This window comes from Prinia subflava, chromosome 21 (assembly GCF_021018805.1).
Source record: "Prinia subflava isolate CZ2003 ecotype Zambia chromosome 21, Cam_Psub_1.2, whole genome shotgun sequence".
In the NCBI taxonomy this organism is placed as follows: domain Eukaryota; kingdom Metazoa; phylum Chordata; class Aves; order Passeriformes; family Cisticolidae; genus Prinia; species Prinia subflava.
In genome coordinates, this window is record NC_086267.1 from 3,686,900 (window position 1) to 3,700,952 (window position 14,053).

A 14,053-nucleotide genomic window follows, 5' to 3' on the forward strand; every position below is an offset into this window, starting at 1 on the left:
TGATCAAAAGCCTGATTCTTATTGTTCATGCTGTAATGAACAGCATCACCTGTAAATGCTCTCAAAAGTCTTTAAACAGCAGCTTTCACCCTGAATCCTCCTTTTCTGACGACTGTGGTTTCTTTACCACCACAAATCTGTGTCTAGATACTAAACACTGTCAAATCTGTGACAGCCCACCCATATTTTCTCAAGATGCCAAATAAATCACCACACATGAAGATGGATTTATTTCAACACAAATATGCCTATTTCAAGAAAAGTGACATTCACAAGACCAATTCCTACAGCAGTGAAAGGTTTGGTGTTTTCTCTCCTTCCGGCAAGACTGAAGGACAGGGATCCCCCGGGACTGCACAACACACGCGTGGGCACCACCTCACCGCCAGGACCCGTTTACAAGAGAAAATCATGAGGAACGGACGGGGAGAAACACGGGGAGAACACGGGGAGCCGCCTCCCTCCCGGCCCGGGCCAGCGGCCCAGGCCCGCCCGCTCGGGGGCCGGGCCGGGAGAGCGAGCGCTCCCTGCTGCCCGCGGGGAACGGCTCCGAGCCCGGGGAGGGCAGAGCGAGACTGCCCGCCGAGATGGGCAGCGAGGTGCCCTGACAGCGGCGGGGACAGCACAGCGACAGGCCAGCGGGGAACAGAACGAGTGACTGCCGCCGCAGGGAACGGGAATGCGGGGACAGAAGCAGCCGGAGGCAGCAGGCAGCTGCCCTGAGGGATTAGCGCACCGGCCAGGTAAAGCCAAAGAGGGCCAGGGCAGGACGCCGAGCGCTGGAGAACCGGGCAGCACCGCCTTAGCGTCCCCTGCGCGGGCGCTGCCTCCCCGCCGCTGTGCGCGGCCAAGCGCCAGTCCCTCGGCTCGCCCCGGTTCTTCCTGGCGAACGCCGCTCTCACTGAGCCCGGAGGCGGCCGGTCCCGCAGGCCGGGGCGGAGGGGGCTGCCAAGGCGGGGGCTGCCAAGGCGGAGGCAGCGGCGCCCCGAGGGCGCCCCGAGGCCCGAGCAGCGGCAGCACCGCCCGCGCCCAGGCCCCGCCGGGAGCGCCGCGGCCCCGCGCCCGGCGGAACCGGAAACCGCCTCAGCGCCCGCGCGGGCCCGCGCGCCCCCGCCCCTTTAGGGCCTCCCGTGACGAGCGCGGCGCGCGGGGCGGGGCGGGGCCACCCGCGGTCCCGCCCCCCCGCATAAGAGCGGCGGCCGGCGCGCGCCGCGGCAGTAACCGGCGCTGGGGCGGCGCATGCGTGTGGCGCCGGCGGCCGCGCGGAGCTGCGCGACACTGTCGGGGTGAGTGACGGCCCCGGCGGCGCCTCCCGCGCCCCTCGCGGCCATGGCGGCCCCCGCGCCCGCCCGCCGCACCGGGGCCGCCCGCCTGCGGCTCGGGGCCGGCCCGTCCCTGCCGCGCCGGGCCGCGCCGCTGGGGAGAGAAGCGGGGGCCGGCGGATCGGGCGGCACACGCGAGTCGGTCGGGCCGCGGCGCCGGCGTTGGCCGAGCCCGCGGCTGGGAGGCGCGGCCCGCGCCGGCGGGTGTGAGGGCTGGCGGCGCGGCCGGGGGGAGCCGGGAGCGCGCTCGGGGCCGCTGCGCTGAGGGGGGTGGGGGGGCAGCAGGGCCGGAGCCGCCGCTCCGCTCGCCCCGGGGCTGGCGGGGGATCTCGGTGCGGCACCCGCCCCGCTCGCCGCGGCGGGAGTCCCTGTGAGGGGGACGGGACCCGCCCGGGGTCAGCGGAGCCCGTAGCCACATTCTTGGAAATCAACGTGGCGTGCCACGCGTTTTCTTCCTGACCCGAAACAGTATCAGTGTTCTCTCACTCGCTTCCGAGCTGCTCCTCTCGCTGCTGTGAGTAAACAAGAGACCGCACTGTGGGTTCAGGCTCTGCGCTTCGCACTCTAATTTAGGCTGGCTTAATTTAGAATAAACATTTCTTTGTGACTTAATACCTCATTACGCACTTATCCTCGATTTTCTAAAATAGCCAGTCTGTGGTGGTTAAATCTGGAGACATCGCTGTGTCCTTTAGTGCTGGCAGCGGAGCCTGTGACAGCAGAGCTGTGACTGCAGTGGTCTCCTGTCACTGGAGCTCTGACCAAGGGCCCTGTGCAATGTTCTGAATAAGCAAAAAAATTTATTGTGCTTGATCCAAAGATAACAGTCCCTCATTACATATTAACTGTGTGGGAAAGGCTCTGGGGACAAGGTCCCTTTGGTCATTTTGGGAATACCTGAATCTTTGCTGTACTGGAATGGCAGGTGAATGATGCCTCTGCATCACAAATGCATTTATGAACTGTGCTTGTAATCCAGTTAAACTGCTCAATTCGCCTGTATGATTTACTCAATTAACTTTATGCACAAACCTAGCTTTCTTTCCTTAACAATTTACCTATATGGGATAATTTTCTGCATTTTTTAAATACTTTTTTATACTTGTTGAGTTTGGGGGCATATGTTCTTGGTTAAGCCCTATGTCTGCCATGCTCTGCAGTTTAGGACTTATTTCAGAGAAAAACAGTTCCAGTTCTCTGTAGCAGAAAAGAGAATTAAAACTTATCACAGTGTGTCTAACACTGTGGTTATGAGTCTGAGTCAGCTCGAAAGGAATTTTTATTTCCTGAATGTAAGCTGTCTATATTCACATTAAAATTTTCAGGAGGGTGAAGTACCATACCTTAAGCATGCATCTGAAATCTGACAAGCAGAGGCAAGGCAATTGTCTTGCTATTTAATTATTAGTTTTCTACTGGCAATTTACAGGTTACTCCCATTTGCTCTGTAGGACTGTGAAATGGTAGCCCAAATTTTAACTGAACTCCTTGATGAACTTTGGTTCTTTGAATATATTTCAAATAGCTGGCTGTTACAATCTAAATACGGAGTTTGTCTGTTGTTCAGTTGATTTGTCTGTTGTATACCCATAGGATTAATTTTATTTGCAAGCACCCATGACTTGACTCTTTAGTGATCATAGTCTTTTTTTTACCACAGAATGGTCCATTTCTGGTTGGCAGAATGTGTAGAAAAATATCTCAAAGTTAAGAATGTAATTCATTTATAAAATAACTGTAAAGAATAATTCCTATAAATGGAAATACCTTTTGAGCCCTGTATCTGAGCATGCTTTAGCCTGTGACTCAGGAATACTGAACTGCACTGTGGAGGTTTGGTGCATAGTAAAGAAGATCTAATTATTTATAAGTGAATAGATTGAACCTAACCTTCTCATGAGGCTGTTTCTGCTAAGTGTTGGTTACTCAGCATTCATCTAGCTGCAAAAACAGAGGGATGAGAACTAGAAAAACGGAATTTTTAAGATTTTTAAAAATTATTTGGAGTTCCACAAAGTATATTAACAGCACCTAAGTTTTTAAAGTCCGATATGTGGAAATCTGAAATACTTAAAAATGAAAAGGGATGGCTCTATCTCAGGTACTTACGTTAAATAGAAAGTCAGAGGAGAAAAAGGAAATTACATCACATTGTCAAATAAGGAACAGCTAGCTGGAGTGGATGACTTGTAGTGCAAAAATGTGCCCCTCCTCCTGTGAATTGCTTCTGAGATTTGTTAAAGATAATGTGGTGGCAAGGTGAGCAAAAATAGGTTGTGGATTTAAGGTAGACACATTTCTTCCCCTCCCAAAAGGGGTAAGTAGGTCTTATTTTTTTCCTTCCCCTCTTTCCCATTTCTTACAAGAAGTATATAAGCTCCTTGTGAAGAGTGCTGCCTTTATAAAACCTGTCAAAAAGTTTTACAGGCATTCAGGGATCTGTACAGCAGTTTCTGTATTCCATACCCATCAAGTGAAACATTCTAGAGCCTGCTTTGGTCTACTGTGCATACCAGAGAGGTTTTCTTTGTTAGGAACTTAACTTGCCTCAAATATTTGGTTGCATTGGGGCTGGGAGAACAGAGTAATAAGATTCTGTGTGTGATTAGTGATAGGTAATAGGTTGAGCTAAAATACATGCAAATACTTCTTGGTTTCTAAACAGAGCATTCCTGTTGTTATAACACAACTATTTATTAATATGTGTCTGTATGAAAACTATATATTTGGGATATTTGCTGTCATCCAGCTTACCACAAAAATCTTTCCACAGTTCTCACTATGTAGATATGCTACTGTTTATGGGTACATTTGACTATTCTTGGCTTACACAGAGCTGAAATCCTGTTGAAGTCTGAAGGTATATTTGGCTTTGTGAAAAAAAATAAATTAAAATATCAACCTCCTCTCCAATACTTGCTATCATTGATATTTGTTAATGCAAGCAGACCTGGAGGATTACAAGTACCTCCTTTGCACCCTAACCCTGCCTTACAGGGAAGGAAGGGTGTCAGGAGCTTCCTAATGCTCCACCAAACCTTCTAATTGCCTTGGCAATTGCCTGTAGAAATTACCAGCCATACTTGGAGTTTGAACTCCATTTCTTTCGAATAACACTAACTGAAACATCTTCAAAAGTGCTTCGATCTTCTTAAATGCCATTAACTATGCATAAGTAGGTCAGATGAGCAGAGTAACTGAATGAAAGCTCATTCTGTGGAAATGAGCAGCACACAAATGGGATTCATTACTGCACAGTGTCCATTTTCTTTAGCAAATACAGTTTGATGTGATTTATGGCTAAGTTTAGATCCTTAAACTTTTAAAGAGGCAGAATTGGGACAGCAGTTAACAGTGAAAACTGTTGATGTTTATATATTCTGGCTGGCTTTTGTAGATTTTATTTTAAAAAAACCCAATTACTAGAATATAATATGTACTACTCAGCTTTGGTAAGAGCATGCTGTCTAAAATACAAACTTTGTATTCAATTACTGTTCTCATTTCTCCCTCTTAAGATACAGACTTCAGACAAACTTATGCATGTTTTAAAGTACAAGCATCATTTCTCTAGACTCCACTGAAAAGGTAACCAGGTGGTTTAGTGAAAGCACTGCCTCTCTTGATATCCTAGCTTAAGGCACAGAGGAGTTTCCTAACTCGGAAATGTCAAGGCAAATCTCCTATGAATTTGCAAAAAGGTCATTGATGAATGAAGCAAGTTTTATGGCTATATAAATTATGCTTTATTTAAAAAAAAATAAAGGCTGATTGAAACAAGTGAAAATTACCTTTTCCTAGAGTAAGTAAATATTTAAGTCTGTTCAGATGTTGAGCTTAGCATTCCAGAGAGATTTCAGAGAGGCGATTGTGCAACTCTCCGTCTTGAGAGCTGAGATTTAGACAGCATTCAGAAAGCTGACACAGTAATTACCAGTAGAGGTTTATGCGTGGGATTTGGTGGAGGTTGGGCTTCTTAACAAGCCCTGCAAGGGCTGTGTTATCACAGCCAGCACGTTACCTGTGCTCTCAAACTACAGCAGTTGTTCCCCCTCCTCTCATTTTTTATATCATAATCAATGTCTCATGGTCCTGTCAGATCTTGTACGCACACTGAGGTGGAGCACAGTCATCTGCTAACTAATCAGTGTTCTGTGCCAGTGCTTTTTTAACTTGTGACTTGCATCTGACTTCAGAAATATTGAAATGGATAGCAGGCATTAGCCTTAAGCTCTCTTAATTAATTTTCTTTCTTTTGTAGATTTGTTGCTAATAGGATAGGATTCATGAGGCACAAAAAAATCACTATTCAATACAGTGTGAGCTGATAAGATGGATGTTTTGTTTGGAAATTATGTTGATATTAAATAATTTTAGAAATGGTGCTATATGTGTACTATGCTGCTTAATTCATTTTGACAAATGGGTATCTCCAGTTTGCTGCTCCCCTGAAGACAGTGGTGCTGCTTGCACTTACAGGACTATGTTATTGCTTCTGTGTTTTTATTTAATTTTGCTATAAAATACCTGCAGTTCCTGTTACTGGGAAGGTCCACCTGAACTGTGTCATGCAAAAATTTCCAGGGTTAAGATGGCTTTTAAGGAGGTTTTTGAAGAGGAAGAGCATGGTCTTTACTAAAATCAGCAGGGCTGAATGAAGTGGGACTGTGGTGCAATACAGAGAACACTGTTTTGGCCCTCGCTCACTTCTATTAAAATCTCCTCTCTGGAGTTATTCTGAAATGCCTGCCTAAAATATATTTGGTATCTGGCAGTGAGTAAAACAATCCCACTTCTGTTGACTCAGTCATGATTGAGAAAACCATCACACTCCTAAAGAGAATGGGATTAGATCTCACACATCATAAACGTACATCCAGTCAGAAGCCACTGTTTTCCTAAGATGATCAGTACTGGACACAATTCAAAACTGAAAGAGCACAGCAGAGCTCTTCTTTCTCTAACAATTATATATAAATTGCAAATAGTGATGCTGGATTGCAAATGAATCCTCAGGGACCCGGTTTACAGTCCTGCTTAGGAGTCTGCCCATCCCTCATGCTGCAGACAAATATAATGGATTTTTCCTCCTAAAGGTGAAGGAAGATTACACATCTGCATAGAATGCCTGGTTTGGGGCAGATTTACCATAAGCATAAGCTGCTTCCTGTGTCTGTGCTGCATTTTCTTGCAGTGCCACTGTGAAGGGGTTTTCTTGCCATGTTTGCCCTGATATAACCACCCCTCAGTTGTTGGTTGACTTTCTGTAGATGGGATTTTCTTGGTGGAGGGATATGGATAAATTCACATTAATATTATATGCTCATAGTATTGATTCTCAAGAGAGATACAAATTACACTTTTGCATGGGGTTTGGTTTGGTAGGTTTTTTGTATGTTTTTTAAACAGACCATATTGCACTTGCTGAATGTAGGATATTTATGTAGATGAAGCAGAGACCCAGAAAGAAAACACCTTTTTTTATAGTCTTGGACTTAATTTCTCCTGCTTTCAGAATGCTGACTAATTTCAAATGGCCCCTTCCCCTCCCTGATGAATTTCCTACACAAAGTCCTGTGAGTCAATTTGATCTGTAGACTGTGATTGCTTATTCAACATAAAGCAACTGCCCACATATTTTTTTCTGCCATAAATGGGCCAGATAAAGCATTCCTCACACATATAAAATAGATTTGAATGCAGCAGGGCAGTTTCAGCTGAGATTATTTCAAATCACTAGATTTCAATTTGTTTGAAATAGCTAGAAGACTTGAGGCTGTTTTAAACTGTCTTAATATTTAAGTTAGTTCAAAATAGTTACTGTTTTATGTAAAAGAAGTTTTAGAATTCTAATTCAAGTAGTCAATAATTCTGTTTATTGGCACAAAGGCTGTGGAAGATAATACTTAACAGCAGACTAGGCTGTTACATGTTGGCTACACTGAAAAATCTTTAGCAGAAAGATGTAACTGAAGACAGCTACTGGAAGCTGGATTTTCTAGAAAACTTTTTGAAAGAACTTTTTTTGGATGAATAACTAGTAGTTCATGTTCAAGAAGTGAAGTTGTGGGATACACAACTGCCATATATCAGTACCTCAACATTTTTTCCCTTTTTTTTCTATGCAGTGTAGTTCTTCAAGAGAACTTACCTGTTTTGTACTTTAATTTTGCAATCAGACTCAAAACAAGAAGTTTGGTCGAGTTTTCCGGTTGGCAAGTGTTAGGACAGGAGGCCTTTCCACAGAGCTGTTTAATTCCTTGAATACTGAAATTTCAGATGAGACATGGAACATCAGTTTGCATTTCTGATATTCATGTCCTCTCTCCTGAAGGGAATGAAAACTGCAGGAAACTTGCCAAGTCCTGAATACCAAGGGTTGTGAGACATCCTCAGAGAACACTGCACCATGTCAACTGCAGGAGTTGCTGCTCAGGAGATGAGAGTCCCCTTAAAAACCGGATTTCTTCACACCAGTCAAGGCATGGGCAGTCTGAAAACCTGCTGGAGTACCCACAGTGGATTTGAAAAGTGAGTGAGGCTAAAATTTATCTACTGCATCTTCAAGTCTATGAAATGAGTCTCACAAATACTCGTACCAGCACAGACCTACGGTTCATTTACAGCAAAGCCTTTTTCTCTTTTTTTTTTAGTGCTTTCTTTAATGTGGACCCTATAGCAGTGACGTACAATTTAAACCCACCAGCCGAGCAGCGTTTGCCCCCCGTTGGTGAGTACCGAGCCGTGTCGGCAGTGCCGGGGTTTGTCCCGGGCAGGGCCCCGCGGGCCCCGGCGCTGCGGGCGGGCCGCGCTGCCCCCTGCTGGCAGCCCGGGGGAGCGCTCCCGTTCCGCTCCGGCTTCTAAATAACACCGAGTCTGACAAAAACACACCCGCACTCCCCTCCCGTTCGCCTTGCACACAGGAGGCTCTGAGCTGCCACTACACTTTTGACAGAAAAAGTATTTGGTGAAAAAGCACTTGTTCTGTTGTAGGCTTATGCTGGGATCCTCATAGTTCTCTTGCTTGTGCTGGCAGTCTCTTGAACTACCTCATTTAACTGGAGCACTGGTCTAAAACAATAAGATAATCTGCTAGTATTGTAACTAAATGCATAAGTCCACAACCAGGTGAGATCTGTCATACCTGCATTTCACTACATGGACACATTAAACAAACATTACTTACTGTTACATTAGAACAAATGAAATATGCAGTGGCAGAGTCATGTGCTGAAGTGTTACTTAGAAAAGTGTCTCTAAGAATTTCTCACCTTTTTAGGGCACTCTTCCAACCAGGCTTCCATGAATGACCACATTGCTGGAAGTTGCCTCCAAGTCCCATCTCAGAAATCCAGTCCACCTCCCGTAAGTCCCAAAAATGAGCAGCCAATTCCAAGGTACGACGACCATCTCGTTCCTGGCTTCAGTAAACTGTCGTTAACCATGGGCTGTGTTTCTGGAGAAACTCCTCCTCACATGCCAATGAAAAATGGACCAATTCAATTTCTGTCTGCATCTTCTCATGATCGCAGCTGCAGGCCACTGCCCCCTCTGCCTATATCTGAAGACTTTACTCCAGATGAGGTTGACAAAGAGGTAGAATTCCTGACTAGCTCAGATACTGACTTTTTGTTAGAAGATTATGAACTTCCTCCTTTTAAATCCAGCGCTCCAAGCCGGCGGAGCTTTAGGGGCTGTGGACAGATCAACTACGCGTATTTTGATACTCCAACAGGACCAAAAGCAGAAGATTCTAACCCCACACAAAGCCTAAACGTGTACATATCCAGTATTTATCCTCCCCCCCAGCAGCTGCATCGACGCCTGCGGAGGTCCCACTCGGGACCGGCTGGATCTCTCAACAAACCCATCGTGAGATTAACAGGACACTTCAACAGGTCATCCCCAACTTCTGATGAAGACAAACCAGAGGTCCCACCCAGGGTTCCCATTCCCCCGAGGGCTCTCAAGCCAGACTACAGAAGGTGGTCAGCAGAAGTCGCTTCCAGCGCTTACAGTGACGAGGACAGGCCTCCCAAAGTGCCCCCCCGGGAGCCTCTGTCCCGCAGCAACTCCCGCACGCCCAGCCCCAAAAGCCTCCCGTCGTACCTCAATGGGGTCATGCCCCCCACCCAGAGCTTCGCCCCTGACCCCAAGTATGTCAGCAGCAAAGCTCTGCAAAGACAAAACAGTGAAGGATCTTCCAACAGGGTCCCTTGCATTCTTCCAATTATTGAAAATGGTAAGAAGGCCAGTTCAACACACTACTATCTGCTGCCAGAGAGACCTCCGTATTTGGACAAATATGAGAAATTCTTCAGAGAAGCAGAGGAGAGGAGCTCCAACACTGAGGTTCAGTCCTGGTCTGGTGACTGCACAGCCACCTCAGCCCCAATAAAACTGGACTCAAAACCCAGAATGGACATAGGTGGTCCCCTGAAACGAAAACACCTGTCCTACGTGGTTTCCCCTTAGTGTCTGGAGCACAGTCCCAGCTCAGTTGTTTGGGCTGGAGCTGAACTTTATCATGTTACAAAGTTCTTACGGTTCACAGATAATGAAGTAGGAGCAGTTTGTCCTCTTGAGAACTGAAAAGTGGATGGTAAAGTCCTCTTATGCTGCATATATTCAATATGTTTCTTAAGACTTTTTTTGTCTTGGTATGTAAGCTGAAAACCTACAAAGATTCTGCAGAAACATGGAGGGATAGTAGTCACAGTTGGCCAGTTGTATGCTACCTAGATGAATATGTTTGGTAGTCAATATTATTAAAAAAAATTCTAAAAATAGATCTTTGCTTAAGATTCACTTATAAAGCAGACAACAGACCAAGTAATGCAGTACAGTTTTTGTATCAAATATTTTCCAAAATTTCTTTTACACAGTAATTCTGCTGAGTTGTCTTGGATTGAAAACAGACTGTCCTCTTTTACTAGGATATGTCTGATAAGAAGGTAAATGTGAGATCTGATACCCACTTCAAGACTTGGCAGGCATATTGGAAGTGCATTTTGATAGATTAATCTATCTTACAAATTAATTTGATGCTAATAGAATTTTAAAGTGAGTTAGGTTTTGTGAATTCAGTTGCTAGACACACTTGGCTCAATTTTGCAGTTTTTCCTAGAAGAGACTTGGACCAGCTCTTGCTAAGCCTCTGCTGCTGCTCTTTTCCTGCTGGATCCTAGAAATGTGTGAATGTGTCCTGAGCAGCCACAGGGTTGCTGTTAGGTAGGCAGTAACAACTATGTGCTCACCTAGAGTCTGAAATTATGGCTGTATTAAATACAGAAACACAGCACAAGCTGGCCTTGTGTCCTGGTTTCTGTTCAGTATTTTAGGGGAGGAGGAGGAGGATATGAGGAAAAAAACATGATTCCATTTACGAACAGTGTCAGTCCCATCTCTTGCTGCTTCAGATGCTGCTTCTTGCTGTTTAATTTTTCCTCACTGTGCCTCAGCCATTCACTGAAGTTCACTGAGGTGCCACCTTAGCAGTTCCTTGTGCTCAGTTTGGTTACATTTATCCTCTCACAGAAAAGCACAAGAGAAAGGGTGCTCATTAACAGGGGTACAGAAGATGAATGTGTTCCTCCTAACAGAAGTAAACAAGGTGTTTACAGTTTAAACTGCTGAATGAGATGTTTGAGCTATTTTAAAGCTTACTTTTTATTTGTTTTAGTACAAACTAAATGAAGGTGAAATACATGCTATAGAAATGCACTGATATTTCTGCATCGTGTACAGTATTGAGTAAAAAATAATTCACTTTGTATTTTGAATATTGTCATGTCTTGAGTTTAATAAAGTTATAAAATACTTATTTATGATACATTTTGGTTTTTGCTTTATTGAATAGTGCATGCAATTGCATTTTAGTTCTGCATTTACTGGAAAGTTCAAAGTTAGTAATGTTAAATGGGCAACAGATTTTGAATTCAGCTTGCATTTAGAGTTAAGATTTCTGCAGAAGTGTTCAATAACTCACATTGCATACCATTAATTTTAATTCCACCCTACTACCTGGCAGCATGGGATCTATAGTTCTATGCTGACAATAAAACACCCTGTAAGTCTACGTTATCTGGCCTAACATTATTAATGATTTTGTTTTTTTCTAGTCACCTATAGCATGTTAGCAACCATTGTACAGAAAGGAGAGGGCAGCAGTGTTCCTGTCTTTAATTTCTCACCTGGTTAAAAAAAAAAAGCATTGTTAAGAGGGGAAAGAAATTGTGATACTTACCACAAAACAAGGGTATTTCACCATGGTATGCAAGCCATGGGTAAGGTTACTGAGGATAGAAAGCATCACACAACCTTGATCCTCTGGCTGTGCTTGCCTTGACCTGGCAGCTTGGACATTTCTGTCACTGGGCTTATTTCAGAGTAAAACAGGGTGCCATGCTTGGAGTTGGATGTGAAAAATGTCAGATGCAGTTTTCCAGTAATGCCAATCCCTCGGAGGATTGCTGAGACTGATTTAGGAAGGTGCTTCAACACCCACTGCTGTGCCACAGCACGGAGAGCCCATGCAGAACAGCTTCAAAACACAAACAAGTTACCTAACCCTGTGCAGGGCTGGCAACTCACATTCAGCCAACTGAAAGCTCTGCTTCCCCTCCACCCCCTGGATTTTTGTAAGATGAAAAGGTAAAATCTGTACTTAAAACTGCTCATATTCAAGGGGAAGGCTGCAACTCAAAATAACCCCAAAATAACACAAACTCTCAGTTAAACCATCACTGCTGCAGCAGATTGACACTGCCAAGCTGCAGCTCTTCCCTCGTAGGCTCTGGGAGCTGGCACAGAGTCAGTAGCTGGCATTCCAGCAGAACTCCATCTAAACCCAAGTAACTGCCCCACAAATCTCTCTCCACTTCATTCCTGATACTCCACATTTTTAGCTTAAACACATCTGGTATAAAATAGGGTGTTGGTTGCAGTACCTCCAGCCCTGCATTCCAGCATGTATTTTCACTTCTGTTAGCAGCAGAGGTGCCCTAAAAACCCACAGTGCCCTAATGTAGCAGCAGCAGGTTTTTTACTTGAGCTGCTTCTGTGTACAAGTTATTATCACACGTATAGTGCTAAAAAACTTCAAACCATTATAAAACTTGGGCTTTTGAATGGTCTTACATAACCTTTTCTGACTTAACCTAACCTCCATGTGTTTTTCTCCTAGGGAAAAAATGCATACTCCTTTGCTGACAGTATTGGTATTGGCTACTTAATCCTGAGTATTAAAGAAAAATTCACTGTAGTGATGTTAGCTTTCCTTTTGTGAGCTGTGTCAAGCACAATGTTAAGAAGTGAACATTTCAGAAGTTTAGCAAGGAACTGATGGCCGTGAGCAAGACATTCAAACAGGTTACAGAGATCTTGAGTACAAGGAAGGTAACTTACAGGCAAGTCTCACAGTGTTTAAGTAACTTGGCTGCTTTATCTTTAAAATCCTGCAGTAATGAGGTCTCACTGAGGACTTGGTCCACAATTCAGTGATTCTTGTGAAGGGGTCACTGACAAAAGCAGGTGGAAGCCTTGGTTATATTCTTAGACACCAGATTCCTGTGCTTTGGGAGACAGTCTGCATGATCCAAAAACTGTATTTCGTTTTCCAAGTGAGTAATTAAGGCTGTAGAGCTGTGGGGGAAGCTTTGCAAGTTCTGGCCAGAAGACATTTCTCTGCTCATCCCCTGGCACATGATAAGACTTGTCAGGACACAACATGCTTTTGCAACAGCCTGATCACACGTTTGAATATTTAGAGTTTGGACTCACTTGGGCAAGGCCTGACAGCTTGCCTCTGAGAGCTAGATTTGACTGGAATAATCACACTTCAAAGCACTTACAGCTTGATAAACTGAAGTTTGGAGAGTCAAGGAATTTGTGTTAAAGCAGGGAAGAAAGATGTGCGTGTGTGGAAAGGCAGTGCTGCTCACAGCCTCCAAGGAGCACGTTACACACTCTGGGTGTTCAAACTCTGCTTTGAACACCTCCCCTGCCCTCAGCACTCCCCTCCTCCCCTCCAGGAGCCCTGTGTGACCACCCAGCCTCGTCACTGAGGGCTCCTCGGTGTCAGGAGGCAGCGGGGCTGTACCACAGCAGGCTCCAGAGGGCTGGATCCAGCACAGCCCTGCCCTGAACCCGGGATCCTGAGAGTGTCTGGCAGCAAAGCTGCTGAGAGGAGGAGGAGGGTGCTGGGTGACCTCTCCCCCAGGCTCAAAACCACTGATAGCACAAGCAAAAGCACCATGAGTAATGACTGACAGCAAAAAAGCATCTGTCAAGTCATCCTGGGCAAGGGTTGGTGTTGCCTGGTGCTGCTTGGCTGCTCTGCTGTTTGCAGAACTCCCCTCACTTGGAGAGTCTGACAGGCAAATCAGCCCAGAGCTGAGGCTGGCTGGTAACTGCAGGAAAGGATCTTTGCCCCAGTAAACCTTTTCCTGAAAAGAAGAGGCTCTGTCAGTACTAGGCAACTTGAAAAACCAATTAGCTTAACTTCACCATATTAACTTGCTGTTAAACAGATAAAGTCAGTGAATAACACAGAGCTGTAGCTGATCATCAGCTGCTTTTGCATCACAAGAGATAAACCAGAAAGTAAACCTGATTCGGAAGTATGCTGATTGACGACATAATTAAAATCTGCAGTCATTTAAATGTACTGATTGTTGTTGCTGTCATTAAGAGTTTTCCATTCACTCCCAGACTGCATCAGGCCCAATTAC

At 45.2% G+C, this 14,053-nt stretch overlaps 1 protein-coding gene across 3 annotated transcripts; it reads left to right on the top strand.

Annotated features, from left to right (window-relative positions):
- Positions 1-604: 604 nt before the first annotated feature.
- Positions 605-11,154, top strand: ERRFI1 (ERBB receptor feedback inhibitor 1). Of its 3 annotated transcripts, none has more exons than XM_063417083.1 (4): positions 605-743; positions 7,657-7,853; positions 7,976-8,052; positions 8,602-11,154. In XM_063417083.1, exons 2-4 carry the CDS (start codon positions 7,732-7,734, stop codon positions 9,795-9,797), a joined length of 1,395 nt encoding a protein of 464 aa, XP_063273153.1. In that variant the 5' UTR covers positions 605-743; positions 7,657-7,731; the 3' UTR covers positions 9,798-11,154. The 3 variants fall into 3 exon arrangements, with proteins under 3 accessions (XP_063273153.1, XP_063273151.1, XP_063273154.1); XM_063417081.1 differs by lacking the exon at positions 605-743 and adding an exon at positions 1,167-1,286; XM_063417084.1 differs by lacking the exon at positions 605-743 and adding an exon at positions 1,685-1,836.
- Positions 11,155-14,053: the final 2,899 nt, after the last annotated feature.